General features: G+C 38.0%; 1 protein-coding gene across 2 annotated transcripts in view; it reads left to right on the forward strand.

The window, feature by feature from the left end:
* Window positions 1–20,446, forward strand: part of WWOX (WW domain containing oxidoreductase) — a 484,520-nt gene that overhangs the window by 245,534 nt on the left and 218,540 nt on the right. Inside the window, exon 9 of one of the 2 annotated variants that reach the window (XM_053986992.1) lies at window positions 9,125–9,166. The exons of the other annotated variant lie outside the window; for it this stretch is intronic. Within the exon in view, the coding sequence (XP_053842967.1) occupies window positions 9,125–9,151 (27 nt within the window). The 3' untranslated portion in view covers window positions 9,152–9,166. Of the gene's footprint in view, window positions 1–9,124; window positions 9,167–20,446 lie in introns of those variants that run through there. 2 annotated transcript variants of the gene reach the window in all.

Here is a 20,446-nt window from a genome sequence, read left to right on the forward strand (position 1 = left end):
CCAGTAACTGGGAATTTCCATGTAAGGAGCTGAATGTCAGGGCTGTGTCCTGCACAAACCCCAGCCCAGGATGTGAGCAGTCCTTAATCCCTTGTGTGCTCGTGTCATCCAAGTTGTGCATGGGTTAGTCCAAGTGACCAGTCTCCAAATGACACTGCCTGATGTTTATTCATATTTTTTTCCCATTTCTGATCTATTAATTAGGCCCCCCGATAAAAAAAAAAAGAAAAAGGGGAAAAAAAATCCTCCTTCTGAGGATATACCTCAGGGAACCTATGGCCTCTGAAATCCCTACTGAGACCTAGCCTTTCCTAGACTAAGTTGAGAGAAGCAATGCAATCAAAACACTTGTAAAAAAGGATAGAAAAATACTGTTCCTTCTTTCTTCTGACAAAGACAAGGCAAAGTCACACCAGCATTGACAAAATCTGCTAAAAGCTCACGTCTTTGTGCCCACACTGTGCCCACAGCATCCCCTGCTCCCCTCAGTGATTTGTTATAGCTGTAGTTGTTTGTAATTTAGGAAATAATTCTGCTTATCTTGTTTATGATGATGCATAGGAGCCCTTCACACTCTCCTAGCAGCACCACTGGTCTCCTGCTGAGCAGAATAAAACACAATGCTGGGTGGAGAAGATGACTGGAATATGCTTTTTGTAGCCCAGCAAGCAATGTGGTTCCTTATACACCTGAGGACAGCTCCTATGTGTAAAATCCATCTTTTCTGCTCACCTTCTTGAAGGAAGACATGTTTTTGCTGTAACTTTGTTTTTACACCCTAAGTAGGTGATTGCTTACACTGTAGGGACATTTTGCATTCTGTTGTATGCAATGCATACAGCTTGTTTTCATGAGAGAATGTGAACCATTGGGTTATCACCTACCCATTTTGAAAGATAGCAGGGACCTTTAAATGATGGATTATGAGTTTATTCCCAGTACAGAGGCTGAACTTACTGTCTCTGGCCAGAAACGAGAACATTGACAACTTGAACAAAATGGAGGTCAGTGATATGATGGCTGCAGTTCCAGCTGCATAGACTCTTCACCTCTTTATGAGATACAGAAGTATTTAAACTCTGTAATTTAGAAACTCCAAAATGTGTCACCTTTTCATTAATTTACCTGTTCACCTGTGAATGGTGTTCATACCTGCTGAGGGCAGTTACTCTTCGTGTAAGAAAGATGGAGCCCAAATATTTGTGTAGAGACTGATATTCCTCAGATTTGCTTTTCACTTTCAGCCTCTCCTTTGCTGTGGAAGGCAATGTGGGCACGGGAGCATAAAGGAAGCTGTGATGGTCTTTGCAGGCCCCAGCTCTGCAGAACTGAGTGCCCAGGACTCGAAGGGTCTGCTCTGCCCCAGACCTGTGCACAGAGGGAGGGGGGGGATACACCCACTGTGTGCTTTGGATACACATCCTGCACTGATGCTCATTCAGACTTTGCTGAAGACATTGGCTTTTTGCAGTCAAAGGTTGTGGCTTTCTGTCAGGAAGCTTTCATGAGCTTATTGACTGCACCTCATGGGCAGCGTTTGATGCGGTGCCAGCGATCGGATGTTGCATCTTGTTTCCGAATTGTTGGCATAACCCACCTCAGGAGCAACTCGGATCTACGTACTGGGAGAGCCACTGGAGAAATCTACTGCATTCAGAGGCATAATTTTATTTACCTTGTGGCACTAGATGCTGGAATAACGCATAGTTTCATTGGTGTTTTTGTGTATGGATGAAAATGCACAAGGCACACGGACTTGATGTAATTTGTGCGGTTCTGCTGCTGTTGGTGGGTTGGAATTTGCCCAAATGGGGTCAGGTATGAATCCTTGGCCATGAAGGGATTGTCCTGGTGGTCAAGGCACAACTGCACAATCAGGTGTTTCCTATACTAGCCAGGTGCTTCTCCTATGTTAATCCTTCTTCCCACCCATGGTGTACTTTTTAAAAAATTAACATTAGAGTGGCGCTTTTCCTTTTTCACATCTTGTTGAGAAAAGGAAATGAAGAATCTCACTGCTGTCATTGAGAAAATAGATTATCTCAGAAAAATGTGCTGTAGACTGTAACTCTCACCATATGGCTCTTGCTTCATCAGTCGAAGAGAACTGTTTGTGAAATCATGGGCTTGTTTTTTTCTTCCTGTTTTCTGTTCCTGCCCAGATAGTTTTCAGTGCTTCCAAATATTTATATTCTGATAGGCTCCCTTGTGAACTTCTCAAGCACATTATAATGGCTTCAGAAACAAAGGCCATTAGAGAAAGAAAGGGCAGGCGTGAAGTGAAAGGCAAATAACATCTTAAAATATGTAGAGGTAGGCTGTAAATGAGATTGGTTCACCGGGATGCTCTTTTGAAATATGAAGATAAACTGCCCCTCTGACCTCTGACGAAGTTACGTAATTATTTGGGAAGCTTTATCTCTGTGTCATTTCACAGTTTTCTCCTGTTAGTGCCACTCTCTTACTTCACATTAGGAAAAAAAAAAGCAAAAAAAAAAGCAAGCATGGAAAGCCTTTCTGGCTGGTTATCTGAATGTGGAATCCGCTGCTGAAAAGACCCTGGCCCTCCTGTTAACACAATACTTTTATCCGGTAATCACAGCCTGCGGGAGACAAAATAACAATTCATCTGGAAAACGAGATTAACTCATTTAAGTTAGGCAGTGATCACAGAGAGAAACACGTTGGTGTTATCTGTCTGAACGAAAGCATACAGATTGGAGGGCCATTCCGGTTCAGAGGGTCCATGTAGCAGGCCCAGCTTGTTGAAAGTAATTGGACCCTGTCAGAGTATGCCTTTGTGAGATATGGATATTACAATGGAATTCTATTAATCTCTGACAAATCCCCTCTCATCTGATAAAGGCTGTATACCTCTGCTCTTCATTACAACAACTCGCTCGCTGCTCTGTGGGGACTGGTGGGGCAGAGCCCCTGTGGCTGTGTCACAGGTGAAAGGTGGTGCTGCCCCTTCTGGGGGTCTTTTCATCTGTGTGACTGCCAGGACTGCTGGGCTGCTGCAGTGATTTGCTCATATTTTTATGGAGTTTTCTCTTTAGGTTATTTTCAGGGAAAAAAATCCCTTATTTTTCTGCTTAGGTATCCTAAATAATTTGGTTTTTTGTGTTATCAGAGTAATCATTGGTAAATGGAGGCTGAATTATCACATTGTTTACAGCATTTGTATTGTTATCTAACCTGCTTCTGATGCAGAAAGTTACAGGAATACTGTAACTCTTATAAATACCTCTGCGTTTTAAGTATTTATATATTGAAGTCATAGGAAGAACAGAAAATACACTGGTAACAATGCATTTAAGGATGTCCTGGAGCACTTGCCATTTTTTGTCAGTGTTTGTTGAGCTGCTGGCATGTTGAGGCCCTGATTCATGGCTTAACCTCCTAAATTCTTCAGTAGGAGCAGTAAGTATAATAAGACAAGGAGCAAAAACTATAAATAAGATGTGGCAAGTTAGCATGGGAAAGAGAGGAAAGAGAAGTTATGTCCTTCTTTCATTTATGCCACTCTGTTCCTAGGTTCAAATTAATTTTTTAGTTGTAATTATTTCTGCTTTCTAATTTTGTTGTTAGCATCCTAGCTTAGCTTGGCCTTATTTCTCCTGAATGTCACAACAAATTTTGTGGAATTTCTGTATTCTGACCATTTACACAATTCCAAATGATTTTTTTCTCTAAGCAAGCTTGAGAAAGTTATGTATAAAGAAGGCAAAACAGAATACTATTTCTTTTGGGTAATAAAGTTAATAAATGGAGCATTTTATCAGGAGGAACTGAAGAATCCAGGTCTGCTCCTTCCCCTGCAGTGTCAACCATCACTAAAGGGAAAGGGATGGGGGTGCCTTAAGGGAACTGGGAACATGTGAATTGCACAATCTGCCTTTCTCAGACAGACTTTTGTCTAAAAGGTTTTGCCTTTGTCACTGGAACAGATCAAGAGTAAGGCCTCATTCCTATTTGTAAATGCCTACAGTATCTGACTACATTGAGCAAAGGGTACTTTCTCTATAGAAATGAAACTTTCCTTTCTTGTCCTCCCCTAAGAAAGGACACACAGCCACAGCCCAGCTGCACATGTCTTGGGAAGAGTCATTTGTAATAATGGTGGTAGAAAGATTTTGACAATATTATCTTTAAAAAATCGAGATAAGTGTTAACTCAAAGTTGTTTATCAGCAGCTTGGACGGCATGTTTGCCCCCTGTACACACAAGTGAAATACAACCAAGAACAAGAGTGATTGAAAGCACTGATGGTACTTTTAGCATTTCAGTCTCCTGTCATTAGATATATCATTTTACTCAGGGGAGAAAAATATTGTTTTTTTAGATATGAACATGAATAGATTTCTGGTGGGTTATGTTTCCTAAAATGTTCCACAATATTGCTTTTAATAAATGTTCAAAAATTCATGTCATTTTTTATGCTAAAAATATCTGTCTGCTTTCACCAAGAGATATACTGTGGCAAAACCGTGTGGCATTCTGATTCCTTTTCTGAAGTAGAGTGAGAAAGATTTAGAAGTCAAATGCAGCCATCCCATATCATCTTAAAATATAACCTTTGCAATATACCTAAGTCTCCTTCATGGTATTGTAGACACATTTAGCAATAGAGAGGGAGAAACAGTGCAAAAGCATTCAGGTAAGTTAGATGGAGTTCAGCATTAATAGCTGAAATATCAGTTAGCAAGGGATATAATAGTATTTTAGTTTTTGGCTTCTAGTTATAATAATATCATCTTTCAAAATTCTGCTCATTCACTCACCCCAGGTGAGTACTTCTCTGATAACTGAAGAAATATCACCAGGTTGTATTTTGGTTTGGGTTTTTCGTTATTGTCAGTCTTGGTGGGAAATGCAGGTGAGGAGATCTCACACTATGGGAATTGTACATTGCACTTGAAGTTTAATAGGCTTCACATCTATTTTTAATGCCTGATGTCTTAATCTTTTTTGTTAGAATTAGTTTTGCAAGCCTGACATAGCTGATGTGAGGAAGATGACAATTTAGTTTACAAAGGCCAGCAGGATCAGTCTCTTTTATTGGTCATTGCTTAAATTTACCTGCTGTCCTCACAAACCCATAAACTGAAGCCCAAGTTTTGCTGTAGGATAAATATCTCCCTGGCTCTTACAGTAATTGGTAGCCATGTTCAAATCTAAAAGGATAATTACCCTGAAAGCATGGAATAAAATCAGATTTCCATATTCTTACAGGAGGAAGCATACAATCAATAACTGAATTCAAAATAATTTTACTGAGGGCACAGCCTTACAAAGAGGTTGTTTCTTTGCTACTGTGGCAAGAGAGTTTTACTAAACTCTGTGTAAGTTAATTTCTGGTGAGGGCTATATTCTCTTCTTGAAGTTAGCTTTGCTTTTCCTTTCCATTTGCCCAATGATTAGCTCTTGTTTTATTTACCCATGGTCAGGTACCTAAGTGTTCCACCTCATCTCCTTTCTCAGCAGTGAGAATGCCACCAGAGAGTTTCAGCTGCACATGGCCCTGGTACAGCAGCTGAGTCCAACACAGTCACAGAGATTCAAATAGAAACATATGGATTGCAGCTAGTTTTGTCAAAGTGCTTAAATTACCAGGAATTTATTCCAAAAATAAAAATATGAGGTTGGCATTCCAATAACATGCTCTGTGTCAATTGGCATTTCCAGGAAGGACATCATTAGAGATGCCCAGGTTTGCTAGAAAACATGAATATAAATATGTGATATTTAAACAACAGATATGGCACTTGCTTCATATATAAGTCCTTTACAATCCATGTGGGATTTGTAAACACAGTTCCCAGCCTTCAGTACCTTCATGGAGTACCTGGTGTGAAGGTTTGGTACAGAACATTTGTTCAAGTTTGACCACCAGATGTGAGTGGATTATTTTAAGGGATGTTGGAAAGTTAAAATTACAGTGATTATATCATATGACTTTTAGTTCAGAAGTTGAGGGAAAATTGCTTTATTGTAGTATGTTAAAGAAGGGAACTTTTAAATGTGATTATTTGTATAATGTAGTTCTATTGTAGTGGCTTTAATCATTCATGTAACACAGTTATGTATTTGGTGGCAATACATAGTTTAACAAACAATCAGAAAAGGCAGGTGCATGTATTAAGAGGCTATCTAAATATATTTGAAGCCAATTTTTTATCCTTTTTTGTTAGCAATGCATCAATCAAATATTTATTTACAGGGATTTTTTTCCCAGTAAAACATTGTGTCTGCACCTTAGTTGTTCTTGATCTTGTTCATTTTAAGCATGTTTTTGCTAAAGTGTTCTTCTTCAAGCTAGTCTCAATTCAATTTGAAGTGAAAGGTTTCTGAGTTTGAGTAATTTACATATAAAAGCTTTACTGTACATTTTATAAAATGACTGTGTTCAGAAAACAACAATTTCTATTTAACGATATTGTTATTCCACAAGCTGAGGTGCTTTCCTCACTGTCTTTTGCTTTTACTAACAATATTTGTTCTTGTCTTAATTTTAAATTGTTACTGCCTGAAAATGTATAACTTCCCCCTTTTCTGTCCTACCATACTGAAGTGACTAGAGACCTCCTGTGATATGTGATGTAAGATTAAAAATAGAGTTTTTTTGTCAAGGTAGGAGTGACACACATACAATTCTTTTGAGACTCTCCTCTCTTGTTTTACTTAAATAAGTGATAGTTGTTGATGGCAATTTAGAACTTAAAATCATTGCTTCCCGTGCTGAATTTTAAAATGATTCTTTGCATTTTATTGTTATCTGTAAATCCCCAGCAACCAGTTCTGAGCCTCTCACTAGTTTATCATGTCTCGGTTTAGAGGAATAGAGGAACATATGCAACATTTATGAATAACATGCTGTAAAGAGAGGCAGCTGAGGGTAGTTCAGATTGGACCTTGGATCAAAATGAGATCTGACCATATAAAAGTACACAGAGTACCTTAGTGATATTAAAAGATGATGCTTGGGAATGCAGAAATCAGTGCATTTTAATTATTCAGGAATTAGTTCATTAAGTTTCTCCAGTTGTATTGCAAACTAGTTAGTTTGTAACATTTTTCTATTCAATACAGTATTTAATTTTGTTTGAAGACAATAAACCTCTATTATGAAAAAGATCCATAAAGCAACTTTAGATTTAATGTTTTATTCTCAGGAAAGATACTGAGTATAAAACTTTATTTTTTAAGATTAATCATTGATGAATCTTTTTTCTTCAGCAATAAGCAAATGCCAAATAATATTTGCTGGCAGATGAAAGATTTTGCACTTTGCAAAGTTTGGCTCATCACTGCATAATCTTATGAAAAAACTGAAGATGCAGGTTGCTAGTGCTCTCAGCCTGTTCAAATGCCATTTATACTGGCATAGTCAGAAATGCTATTTTGTACCTGTGCATTGCAAGTGGAAATTGTCACGAATGTTCTGTGGATCACACACAGCTGCCAAAATGCTGTTAAATATGAAGATTTTTGAGTCTAAAATGACTTTAATTTTTGAGAGATCTTGGAGACTTTGGAGAGATCTTTTAGAGTCTTTAGAGTGATTTATTTGTTTGGTTTGTGGAATTAAAAGTGTATGAGATCGATTTTGCACTTTTTTATCAGATCCAGTACTCTGTGTTTATACATTTGAGGATGAGCTAGGTGTAATTATCAGATTAAGTGGGAATGTTTCCCTTAAATAAGGAGCAGCAATTTTCTGCATTAAAATCTCCTTACATATAGGTTTTCTCATAAGGCAGAAATTACCTTGTCATGTTTTTAATCTACCCAGTTAGTTATTTATTTACCTCCAGTTTTAAGGAGGGGAGTGGGGTTTGATATCAAGAGAAGCAGGCTGAGAAGTGAAGGGAGATGATATCTTAGCATTCTGCAGCTTGTGTCAGTGTCTCCAAGCTCACCAACTATTCCTTCCTGTGTGAGATAACCCTCTGCCCCAAAGAATCACAAACTTTCTGCTCCCTGTAATTCTGTTGTCTTAGTTGCTGAAACAGCATCTATATATTTTATTTTTTCGGAGATACTCGGGTAGAGTAACAGAGGGCCTCATTAAGGGCATCTGTTATCTTAGTTCATATTTTATTCTGAATTTTCAGAGTGCCTCAACAGAAGGGATTAAGTGAGAGAAGAACAGACCATCTTTTTTTACTGCTCTTCTGTACCAATTGCTCCCAGTGTTAGATGTACCCCGTGATTACTGCTGTGCAAAGCTTTGCAATATGGTTGGTGCAACCACATTTGGCAGTGATTCACAAGTCATTGCAAATTCCATTTCACAGCAAATCCTAATGTAGCCTGAAGATAAAAACCATTGTAAACACTGTATGGGTTGAGACTGCCTTTGTGCTGATAAATATTTCCTTAACATTTAGATGAAGATGCTGTGCTTGCTTTATTTAAGTACAATTGTATCTGTATTGGGTGTGTGAGGAGACTGGCGAGTTATGGAGGAAAGAGGAAACACTTGGAAGTTCTTCCAGGAGTAGAATGCCCTGTGAAACAATTTGCTTCTCAGCCTACCTGAGGTTTGCCATGATGAGATGTGTCTGGGACTTGGGCTGCTCTGGGCCTGGCAGACTTGTGTTCATGGGGACATTATATCATGATGCATATGTCCTACCAGATATTGCAATCTAAACCCATGAGTTTTATTGCAAAGATATTCTCAGAGCAAGGAATCAGTTTGCTTTTTAACACTGTGTTGCTGCAAAACAGTGTTCTTCCTTATTATCCCTGAAACAGTTCTGATATATTTGCAGGATGATTTCTGGATCAGGCATTAATGTAAATAGTGCTGTAAATGGACTGACACTGTGCACTGCAGGGAACTGAAATAAACCCAGTTCTTTGGAAGCTATGGGAGGAACCAAGCTTTAACTGCATTATTGGCCCATACCTGAGAGGGTTTCTCTCTCACAGGTACAAATTTTGGTGTGCCTCAGGGCTGAAGGAACTGTGGGCCATACGACTGCTTGGAGGAGCTGATGAGTGCATCTGTATTTGGGGCTCATTAAGCTGTGATGCTGCAAGTGGCTTACCCTAAATACAGAGTTGTTGAGATTTTGGTGTTGGTATTTTCCCCCTCTCTCTCCTCCCATTGCAGAAAAAGAAAGTTTTACATCTGATTTAGGGATGGTGAGAGGGAATGAAATGGAGAGAAGAGAGACAAATCACCATCTAGAACAGTACAAAGTGAGTAATCTCTATTTTAGTGCTAATTTAAGAAAATGTTGCAATTTTCTGGTATTGTTGGTAACGAGACACTTTTTAATGAAACCCACTTGATTGGGATGTGCAAGCCTCAGGAGTGCCCTCTCTTATCATGTAGTTAATGCTGTGGCCAGTATTTTACTGTCAACATTAATTAGAGGTTTGGGAGGATAACTGGCACGAGATCTGGTGCCCTCCCATTCTCGAGGATAACAGATTGTAGCAGTGAACAACATAAGGGCAAAATGTCCCCCTCCTAGGGCCAGCTCAAATACCTTAGATAGAGGCAGAGAGAGAAAGGAACTCCAGAAAATCTTTGTATCTTGAGAGTAAAGTAGTGCAAACTTTCTCCAGCAGTAAAGTCTGGATTGTATGTAGGTGGCTTGTGTAAAAATGATAATTTAAAATGTGCCTGTAGAGTGAAAATATGACTGATTCTACAGAATTTTCTTTAATATTTCCTATATACTGTTCCAACTAAGGCCATTTTTTTCTTTCCAGAAGGCAATGCAAACTGCATCAAAATACTCTGCTGTCAGAATCCATTGCCAAGGGCTCCTTTTTGGTGCATCTTGGGAATAAAAATTGGAGGGAGGAAAATGAAACACCATGTACGTCTTCCTTACATTTGGGAACTCTCAGGACATGTACAGGACATTACTGGGGATATTGGGAGGCAAAGAGTCCTGAAGTTGGACTACTCAATTCTTCCTATAATAAGGGAGATGTTCATGAAGATGTTCATCTCCACATCTATTTTTTTTTGTTTGTAGTAAGAGACAGCAATATTGAACTCTTTTTGAAAGTACTGTATGGTAAAATCTCCATGTGTAATTCAGATTGTGTTATTAATGCTAATTTGAAATACAGATGATAAATAAATTTTTAACTGTTTTCAGGTTTTTCAGGTAGCATTCTTGTCAAATCCCTTCTTTAGTAACTGAAAATATCCCACTTGTACTCTGCAGTCGTTGCTGTAGGGAGGTTTCAGAAAGTGCAGGTAGTCTTATTGCTGTCCCTGGGGTTTAATTGTGCCTATTTGTTTTTAATTTGAAGATAAATAGTAGTTAGGAATTACTCCATTCATATTTGTTTCACATCCCCATTGTAATGTAGTGGTGCTGCATCTGCTCTTGGTGTTCCTTCCTCTGTCCAAACCTAATTTTGGAAATTTTAACTGAAATGATGAGGTAGTAAATCTTAGCTACCAGGCACACGAGCAGGTTAAATTACCCAGTGGAGAAGTTGCTTATTTGAATCATGTCCAGGACATGAGGAGCCCAATCTGAAACTATTCACAGCCAAGAAATACTAATTTTAATATATAGCAGGATATCTCTGCCTTCTTAATCCTGGAGGGCACGTTAGACAAGGAGCTCTTTTCTAGAGTTATGGCTGTGGACAAGGCCATAGAGGGATAGTTTCTTTTAAAATGTCACTGCTTCTTATATTTTTTTACTGCCCTTAGCTTTGTACCCTCGCTGGGTACAAAAGGGCTGCTGCTCCTTCATCCCCAGTGATGTTTGGGAATGCTCACTGTGATTCTGTTCCTGCTGCTCTCTGTCCATAGATCCTGTTTCTGTCAAACTCTCTTCAGCACAAGTAGAAGAAGCTTGCATGAAAGGTTCCAAATTTGGGGAAAATTAAATGAAAATCAAAACATTTTGCCCCATCAGTTTGCTTTAAAACCAAGATATCTTAATTTTTCTGATGTGTAATGTAATTGGCTTGCTTGTCACAGCCCTAATATGAACTAATAAAATGTCTGAAGTCCTCATCTGTTTTCAACAAATAGTCTGCAGTAGGAATATCTCATCTACAGAAGAGCTGTGTATATATTTGGCATGTTTAAAAAATGATTAATTGTGATTATAGAGAAATTAATTGTGGATGCACAAAGGCTGGAAGGAAGAGCTGAGCACACAGAGTCTCTAAAAATCTAGTCATGCAAATCTTGAGATGATTGTGTTACATATGTGAAGAGCTAAATAATCTAAAATTATCTAAAATAATCTCTGTCTGTCTTTAATTGTTTTGACTTATGTGTATTTAAAAAATATAGTTGACATGAGAAAGATTTGCTACTGCAAACAAATAAGAGAAAAAATGAGGAATTGGTTTTGATAGTGTATTTTCCCTGTTTCTAGAGAATAGAGAAAAGGATATTCAGCATTTTAAATGCTGTGAAGTAATTTTATTAACTGCCTCTAACCAAGAAACAGTTAAAAGACTGCTCTTGCATCCCTTCTTTAGGAACAAAGTAAAGGCTGACAAATGAATTTATGAAGGTAGCAATGTGGATAAGACTTAAACTATTTGCATAAGGATCTATGCATGGTAGAAAAGATTGAAAAAGGTGACTGAATTCTTGGACTTCGGGGGATGATGTGGCTTTATACAGTTTTGCTGTTGTTCAGTGCACTATTTATAAAAGCAAGTGTAGAAAGTCATGTATAACTTGCATTGAGAGATTGCTGGGAGTGGACTCAAGACTTCACAGTGGCTGATTTGGAGCCCAGCATTCAGATCTGGCAAATGCTGGGTCCTCCTTATGTGACCCTTACAAAGGGAAGTTATTTATATTGTCCTCTTGGAATGACTTTGACAGGGGCTTTGAAAACAATTTTGACTTGTGGGACAGATTTAGATCTGATTCAAACTAAATATATTTGTGTTTATCATCCCTGCAGCAGGACCTGCAAAACCCAGCTGGGCTGCAAATGGAAAAGGTGGCTGAGCATGTGGGGCTGCTCTGACCAGGTCTCTGGAGAGGTGGGAGGGTGGGCAGGGAACACAGGAGATCAAGGCTTCACGTGTCTGTGGGGTGGTGGGCTGGGCTCTCTCTGCTGGTAACCGACAGCTGGGTTTCAGGATTGGTAATCTGGGTTATTTGTGCTCACTCTGCCTTCTCCAGGCTGTGTCACAAGTATTTCAGGGGAGAAGTGGCTAAAATGCTGCTCAGACTGAGAGCGCCTTGGAACAGCGAGACTTCTCCATATCTGAGAGAGAAACGGGAATGAAAGAGGCAAAGAAACCCACATTGTCAAGAAAGAGTGTGAGTGTAGAACCTAATTATACCCCCATTGAATCCAATAACAAGAATTCCTATTGATTTTAAAAGGAGAATGATTTGGCAACATTTCATCTCCTCACTCTGCACTAGCAAGTGCATAATGGTCTCTTTTAAACCTATTCATTTGTTTCAACCTTTATTGGAGGACAGAGTGCTTACAGCTGGCAGAAGAGGGGGAGGAGAGAAGCTGTTTTATTTATAACACAATTCAAATAAAAAAAATTAAACCAGACCATCACAAATACATTCAGAATTGCAGAAAGACCTATTATTAAGGAATTACAAGGTTTTTGCCTTCACATTCTAACCAGCTCTTTTTTGTGGCTTTGACATTGCTAAGGGCTCTTTTTTTGTAGAAAAAGACACAGAAACTTAGGAAGTGTGCACAAAAGTCTTATTTGCCATTTTGTGTGTTGAAGCTGGGCTTCATGGGAGTGTTATTGTTTGCTTTGGTTTTGCTTGTATTTAGCATGTAGCTTTTAAAAGCCCTTCATGGCTGGAGAGTCTTTATTGTAAACATAAAACATTAATTTAAACATTAAAAATTTTACAGCTGCTTTTTAGTACATAAATTTTCACAGACACTCGAAGACGGTGATTTTTGTTTTAATGTTTTCTTTTTCCTAACTGCTCTGAAGTTGCATAGAGGGGGGAGAAAAACACAATACTGATAAAATGCTTCATGTTTAGATCTTTGAGCTGTAAGACCAACATTCTTAGCACAGAGGAGAATTCCTAGTAAGTATGGGATAAATATTAGTGCTGCCAAAGAAAGCAAACATTCCCACAGTTGGGATTTTGGGGCAGATCCTTGTTTTTTCTCCCTTAAACAGTTTTTCAGCAAATCAAAAACTTGAAAAAGGAATTAGAAAGGAAGTAGTAAAGCAGGTTAATCTGCTCATAGACTACAGCAGCAGAATTGTTGCTCTTGGTGTTACGTGTCCATCACAACAGGGTCTTTAGAAAAGCCCCTTCCAGAGCCCAAGACAACAATAACAAAGAAATAAATAGAAATTGTGTAGCAGTGGTGATGTTTGGGGTTCTGTGGCAGTGCAGGACACAGCTGCATGAGGTTCAAAAGCAGTGGCTGCCCAGTTGCCCTGCTCTGACTGGGGGGGTCAGATTGGCTCCTGAAGGGAATGTGCTCAATTCTCAGCCATGTAAATGGGAGAAGCTTCACTGGTTGCAGTGGACCTGCAGGACGTTATAACAGAAAACCAGTTTTATGTAGTGAGTAATCTTGTAATTTTTTTTTCTGTAGCAATACCTGCAGGCACTGGAATTTGGCAGAGATCTGCTCAGGGAGAGTGGCAAAATCAAGTGACATTCGACAAAATTTGGAGGTGTCATAGAAAGTGGTGGAGGAACAGAGCTGGGGAAGTGGGGCCATGGGTGCAGGAGTGTTCCCTGAAGTAGAATGGATCACTAGTTTTTGTATTATATCAATGGTATTACATTTTTATAGAAGGAAGTAGCTGGAGGTGCTCAGAAGATTGCAGGTACTGGTCTCTAGTTATAATAAATGCTGAGAATGGAAGCACTTAAAGGGAGGGTCTATCATAATAAGCAGGGTTGAAAAATAAACATACAATTTTATCCTGCCCTGAGTGTTCAACTATCCACTAAAACTGGAGAGCAGATGCTTTTGCTTTTCCAAGTACTTGAGCAGGAGAGATGAGATGGGCAAGCCAGCTCTGGTGGTGAGGAGAGGCCTGTGTAAATAAAGTGTCTGTACTTCTGGCTTTTTCTTTGATAGAATAATTTGCAGAGTGACTGATTATTACCCCTACAAACCTACTAGCTAACTCAATTTCATCAGCAGTCAGTCACTTTGAATTAAAAAATCGAAACACACATGTACTGGATATAAGAATACATTATATGTATGCTTAATGTCCATTTGAATTTCATTTAAGGGTGTTATTAAGTCTCCATGCAAATAACTTCTAGTGACACAGCAGATAAGTACAATAGAGAAACATCTTCAATATACAATAGCATTAACAGATTTATCTTTGTGTATAACACAGAGTTGGCTGGAGAAGTTGCTGAACAAATGAATTCTGTTTTTCTGCATGTCACTGGATTGGTCTTTGCATGTCTGGACGAAAACCAAAATCAACAAATTAAGAAGACAACAGTATTGCTTACTTGTTTCAACTTCAAGCACAGGAAAAGCACATTTTGAAGTTTCCAGGGGCCGTTGAAATGTCTGTTTCTGTGACATTGTTTGCTATTAAGCATGTTTGTGTTACAGAATTTAACAAATCAATCCAGTGCTGTTTGGCAAAAAAGTAGCAAAAGCTCCCAGACCGTCAGATTGTTTGGCTCAGAAGGAGCTGTTGATGGAAATGACTGGCAAAGCCATTTAGTGTGTATTCACCAGAGTTCCTTTATAAATAGTGCTAACTCAAAAAGCTAAGAAATATACACACCCATTTACTGGAAAATTTCTTGTTCTTAAAGATAATAATTGAGAAAATGTGGTGGTGATGCTGTATTAGATCAGGATGAGGGACAGTTGGTTGTTTTCTTCAGCTACTAAATAACCTCTGTAAGTTTGCACTCAATTTTTAAGTCTCTGCCTCTCTCTATTTCAGAAATTTGAAGTAAAATTATAATCAGTGTTCAAGGACTCATAATTTAAACCAAAATGCAGTTGTGGTACCACTCCCCTGTGTGTCTGCTCAGGTTCATGCTGATGCAGGGCTTCTGATACCCACAAATCCATTTCCAGTGCTGTAGGAAAGACACAGCAGTGAATTCCTCTTTCCCTCTTTTGCCCCTGTGCCATTTAAGGAGCTTGTGCACCAGTTATTAATTTCTCCACTTGTCTTTCAAGCTTGAGTAGCCAACTCCAATATCTGGGAACGGCTACACAGGAGGTGTTATTCATTAGGACAGGTGGCTCGAGCATGGAATAATCACCATTGCAGATTTATTCCACGGAGGCACAGGCAGAGCTGCTCAGGCTCCCAGCACAGGTCAGGGAGGTGGCACGAGCCTTGTACAAGTCCTGTGTCAAACACCCCAGTCAGATTGTTCTCTGCAAGAGAGCTCAGGCCCGGGTAACATCTCTTGTGGTATCTCTTACTTTAAAAGTGGGTGATAATTCACAAATAAAGAGTTTATCCTGGCTGGTTAATAGCCTGGACAAGTATTTCCTGAAATGCATTCAAATAAATAAGTGAACTATCCAAAAACCACAGTCTTCAAACAAAGCAAAAAAGTGGAAATTGAGTTCTTCAAACTTTCAAGGAATTTCTCTCAGGTACTGTTTTTCATGGCTATGGGACACAGATGGATGCATACATATGAAATCTGTATGTGTAAACACAGATGTGTAAACACATTTGTACCTGTAAAATTACATGGGTTATGAAATCTGTACATGTAAAATTATTTTCAGTGAGGGGAGGTCCAGAGACAGGATGGTAGAAAACCCTACAACCACGGAATCAAGCTTCCCTACACTCAATGAGTCATAGAGGTTAAAAACAGTCTTAAAACAAAGTTGTAGAAAATCTTATTTTTTTATTCACTTTCCTATAAAATTTATTTGTGTGCAAATATGTGTCTGTGTCCATGCATATATGCTGTCTGTACACATAAATAGACAAGACATGCACATATGGTGTGCACATATTTATTTTAAGCAAGCAGTTTTGTATTAGTACAATAAATGGTTGCAGGTAGATAACATAACTGATTCACAGCAAAAGTGAAAATGTTGTTTTCCATGTGCTATTACACAAAGTTTGCTGCAACAGAGCATTTGAAGCACAGGCTTCATTATTACTGGAGTGCACACAGTGTGTGTAACCACCTCATAAATACATATAAATACATAAATACAATGGAAATTCCATCTGAGCTGTTATATGGACTTGCTATTGGTACCTTTTTTTGTAATCATAATGTTAAAATGTTTATATTTCTCCAAATTTTAGTAGACCATTAGTACTCTAAGTCAGGAAATATTAAGAACTCTTTAAAGGAAAGCACTACAACCTCCAGCAGCTCTGATCAGCTTTTTTTTTAGTAATCTGCCTGAGCTTCCTTGCTTCCTCTTCTCTGGTAGTTTAGTGGAGTTTTATTGGAGCAGCACCTTTGGACTTGCAGGATCCAGCACGTCCCTCCCTGACAGAGCTCGTTCTCTCTTGCTCAAATCTGTGGTCTGTGTGAAAAGGTTTTTTTTTTGTTTTTGTTTTTTGTTTTTTGTTTTTTTTTTTTTTTTTTTTGTTGTTTTTTTTTTTTGTTTTTTTTTTGTTTTTTTTTTTGGTTTTTTTTTTTTTGTTTTTTTTTGTTTTTTTTTGCCTGCTACTAACACCCAGATCCTGTCTTTGTGGTGTGTGGTAGGTGAATATTTTTTGACCTCGTGAGCTTTGCTGCTCTGTCCATGTGTGGTGGGTTTTAACCAATACTCTCTGGGAAAGCTGATGTCCTTCTGCAGCAAAGCACAAAAAGCACAGTTCTTCCCCTGACTGAGCTACTGCTTTGCTTACAGTTTGGGTTTTAAATTTGTTCTTTAGACAATATTTTGGAAACTTTAGAAACCTGTTATGATTTATATCTGAGTCAGTAGTTAATTTAAGATGCAAGAGGCAGGTGGTGAACTCATACAATGAACTTTAATGATTTTAAACAAATCTGTGGTGTGACAGATTCTTCCCATCCAAGTGCAAAGAGAACTGGCTTCTCAGATAGCACTCCTGAGTAAATAAATAAATAAAAGAATGAATAAATAAATAAATCTTTTAGTAAAAAACAAAAGCACTAAGAGAAGAAAGTAATAAAGTTAAATCACAGTAGTAAGCACTCAGTATTATTGGTTGTAATACACATTAAGCCATGTGATTCTGGCTTACTTATTGCTCAAGTTACATTGCATGATCCTAATTCAGAATGCTGAATTCGGAATGCTCTCAGGCTGACAATTTTATATGCAAAGTAACATTTATCTATCTACTTGTCTGTATTAACCTGCTGAAAGCTCAGAGGAAAAAACTTAAAGGATGACTCCTTTGTTCATAACACTCTTTAGACTTCTTTAAAAATGGATATTTCAGTGTACTTTTGTACGCTTTCAGTATATTTTTCAACTTTTATATACTTTTGTATACTTTTTCTCCTTGGCTGGGCTCAGACACTGTAGTTCTTGGCATTCATATTTTGTAAGTGCCTCCTTTGTTTTTTTTACATTAAGGCAAATACTGCACCTTACCTTTATGGTATTTCTACTGTGTCCTTATTATTACATATAATAAGTGAAAACACAGCTATGTTAATTTTTATCCAGCTGAACAGCAAGGCAAATATGTGAAGAAAAATTATCCTGTGTTTTCTAATTTTGAACTTCTTCCAGTATGTTCTGTGGCAATGGAATTAATTAATTTACTTGGGTTGTGTTCAGTTACAGTGATAAGTGTTTTAATACTCAAGTGCATTTTTTTACACTGACATCTTAGTGAGATGCTCAGCTTTACAGAATGCTGATTGATCAGTTGTAAAAATGAAATAGTAAATCTTAATGTACTAAACTGAATTTATTATACTTTATGTCTATTTCCAGGGAAAAATAATTTTGATTACTTTCAATGCTTTATGTATTTACTGGGTGAAAACCTGGCTTACCTTGTCCAGAGCAAAATTCTTATGGATGCGAGAGAGCCATACCACCTCTGGGGTTTTTGACTTTTGGTTAACCATTAAAATGTAGTTTATAGCTGAGCATGTGAATTTCTGCTTGTAACAAAATTTGTTTTGATGGAAGCTTGTAGAACTGCTTCAGTACAGAAGATCTCCGTGAGACAATAGAGCTTATAACTACTGTTTTCTCTTTACTCTGAAATAAATTTTTCAAATTTTGTCATGAATAATAATTTCTTACAAAACAAATCAAAGGCGTCTCAAGTTTAAGAAAAATGCAATTGCCTGCATTGTTTGACCAGTATTTCTCAGATGTGTAAAGGAAGGGACGAACTCTCTGGTCTGAGAAACAACAAAAATATCAGTGTGATAAAACTGGCCCTCCAGGAAAGTCATAAATCCCAAGCCTCATTGCTGGGGAATGTGGTTGGCACAGTCCTGAGGTCATGTACCTTCATCCAGTCAAGGTTTAGCCCATTATGAACATCTCAGATAACAGGGATGGCACTGCCCATCCCCAGTCCAAGAAGGAAATAGAAATTGTTGTTTGTGCACAACCAAAAGTGCAAAAATATTTTCCTAAAGATTTTAGTATCATCTATTTCCCAGTATTTATAGAAGAAAAAACACCCTAAAACCCAGTTTGTTTCTCTCTTTGAATCTTCTTTCACTTACTTATGACTTACAGGCTGTGTGGGTGGGTTCAGAATTTATAATAGTTTGCAGGTGTTTCTCACTGTTTTTCTTTCCTTTACTGTCTTTTTGTTTATTTAAAGGAAATCACAGTGGTATGAGTTGAGTTGGAGCTTGCAAATGTAACAGAATGGTTTATCCTGGCAAGGTAGGGAGGAAGGACAAGGGAAGAGAAACAACATGAAAATGGAATATAGGTTCAATTAATTAAGGATAGCAAGTAATTTTAATCTGAATTCAGTTATGCAATTCTAGGGAGAATAGTGTTGAAATCTTACATATGGGAAAATATTTTCTTAGGTAAGACTGAAGTTTTAGTTCCAAGATAAACCTAATTTTGACCTTAATTTTGTGTGAAAATCTATTTTCTCCATCACATTTATTTTAGAGAATTGTGTCCAGTTGAGTTTGCCCAAATTTTATGCATATAAGTCAGTCTGATTTTGATGTGTGCGATATATTATTTTTTTTAAAGATTGTATGGCCAAGATTCATTGGAGCTGATAAAGATAGTATTTTTATGACAAGTTTTTGTTTCTGTCAACTCTGAGCTTTCTGTATTCCAGTGATTATTTCCTATGAGTCAATCATGTCTATATGTGAGTCAATCAGTGTATGTGTTCTTTCCATCTTAGAAATATTCCAGAACCTGAATTTAATTCCAGGCCTCCAGTAATGTTAAGCCAGAGCCCCTTGTGGGACTGAGTTTCTCCAGCTCCAGCTTGGGAAGCAGAATTACTTTGCAGCAACCTTCCATCAGTTCTGTGTTGCAGTTTTTCTACTTCCAGAATTTTTTACCCAGTTCCATTTTTAGTAGGTGATTTTTTTTATCCAGTTATCAGTGCATCATGAGTGCATCACACTGCAGGGATGGGTTGGTTTTGGAAAAAAGCCCACCACTGAAGTGGATACCCAAGTGAGGTTCTTTAAACCTTTCTTGTATTTTCCCCCTCTTTTTTCCTTTTTTATTTCTGTTAACTTTTTGTGCTCCAGAACACAACTGGATGGACTGGATTTGACTATTGCTGTGCAGTCTTGGCTCCCAGTAAGTCCCATCTGTGCTGCTCCTTGATTTAACAGGAGGCTTCACTTATGAGCAGGGCAAAGTATTTTTCCCATTCTGCAACCCCATGAGTCAAACACATCCATGTTTCATGCTTTATCATGTTACATAAATAATCTTATCTATCCCTGCAGTATTTCTATTAGCTACATCATTGCTAAATTTTGTAACAATATGCCCTTTGCAGTAAAATGTCACCAAAAAGTTATATACTGTAATAATTTTCATCTGTTTCATAAAGACAGACAATTTTTAAGATTCATGTTCGTTTCATCATTGAAATCTGAGTCTTCATACATTAATTTATAATGAAACCTCATGCTCCCTTCTACATTGATCACTAATTTTCTGTCTCCTTGATATGTGCTAAAATAAACTATAGATATAAAGGGCACGTTATATGGCTGACACTGTTAAATAGAACACACTTCTCTAACTCATCCCTGTGGTCTGGCCTTTGTTTCACAGGGAAAACCCTCAAAACCCAATTGTAAAAGATGGGCTGCTTTCCCCACGCAGATGATCCGATGTGTTCCCTGTTTCTGTCTCCAGATAACCTGAATAATGAATTTTCAAAGGGTGGCCTGCAGCCCATTCTGAATGCGGGCTGCAAAAAAACACTTTTTGAAGTTGCATATAAAAACATTGCACTGCAGCTGAATATTTTTCGTGTGCCCTCCAGATCAAAATCAATGTTGAAAAAGAAAGGATGATACAGGTTAAGAACATAACATGAA

The sequence above is a fragment of the Vidua macroura genome, chromosome 11 (assembly GCF_024509145.1).
Source record: "Vidua macroura isolate BioBank_ID:100142 chromosome 11, ASM2450914v1, whole genome shotgun sequence".
NCBI lineage: Eukaryota > Metazoa > Chordata > Aves > Passeriformes > Viduidae > Vidua > Vidua macroura.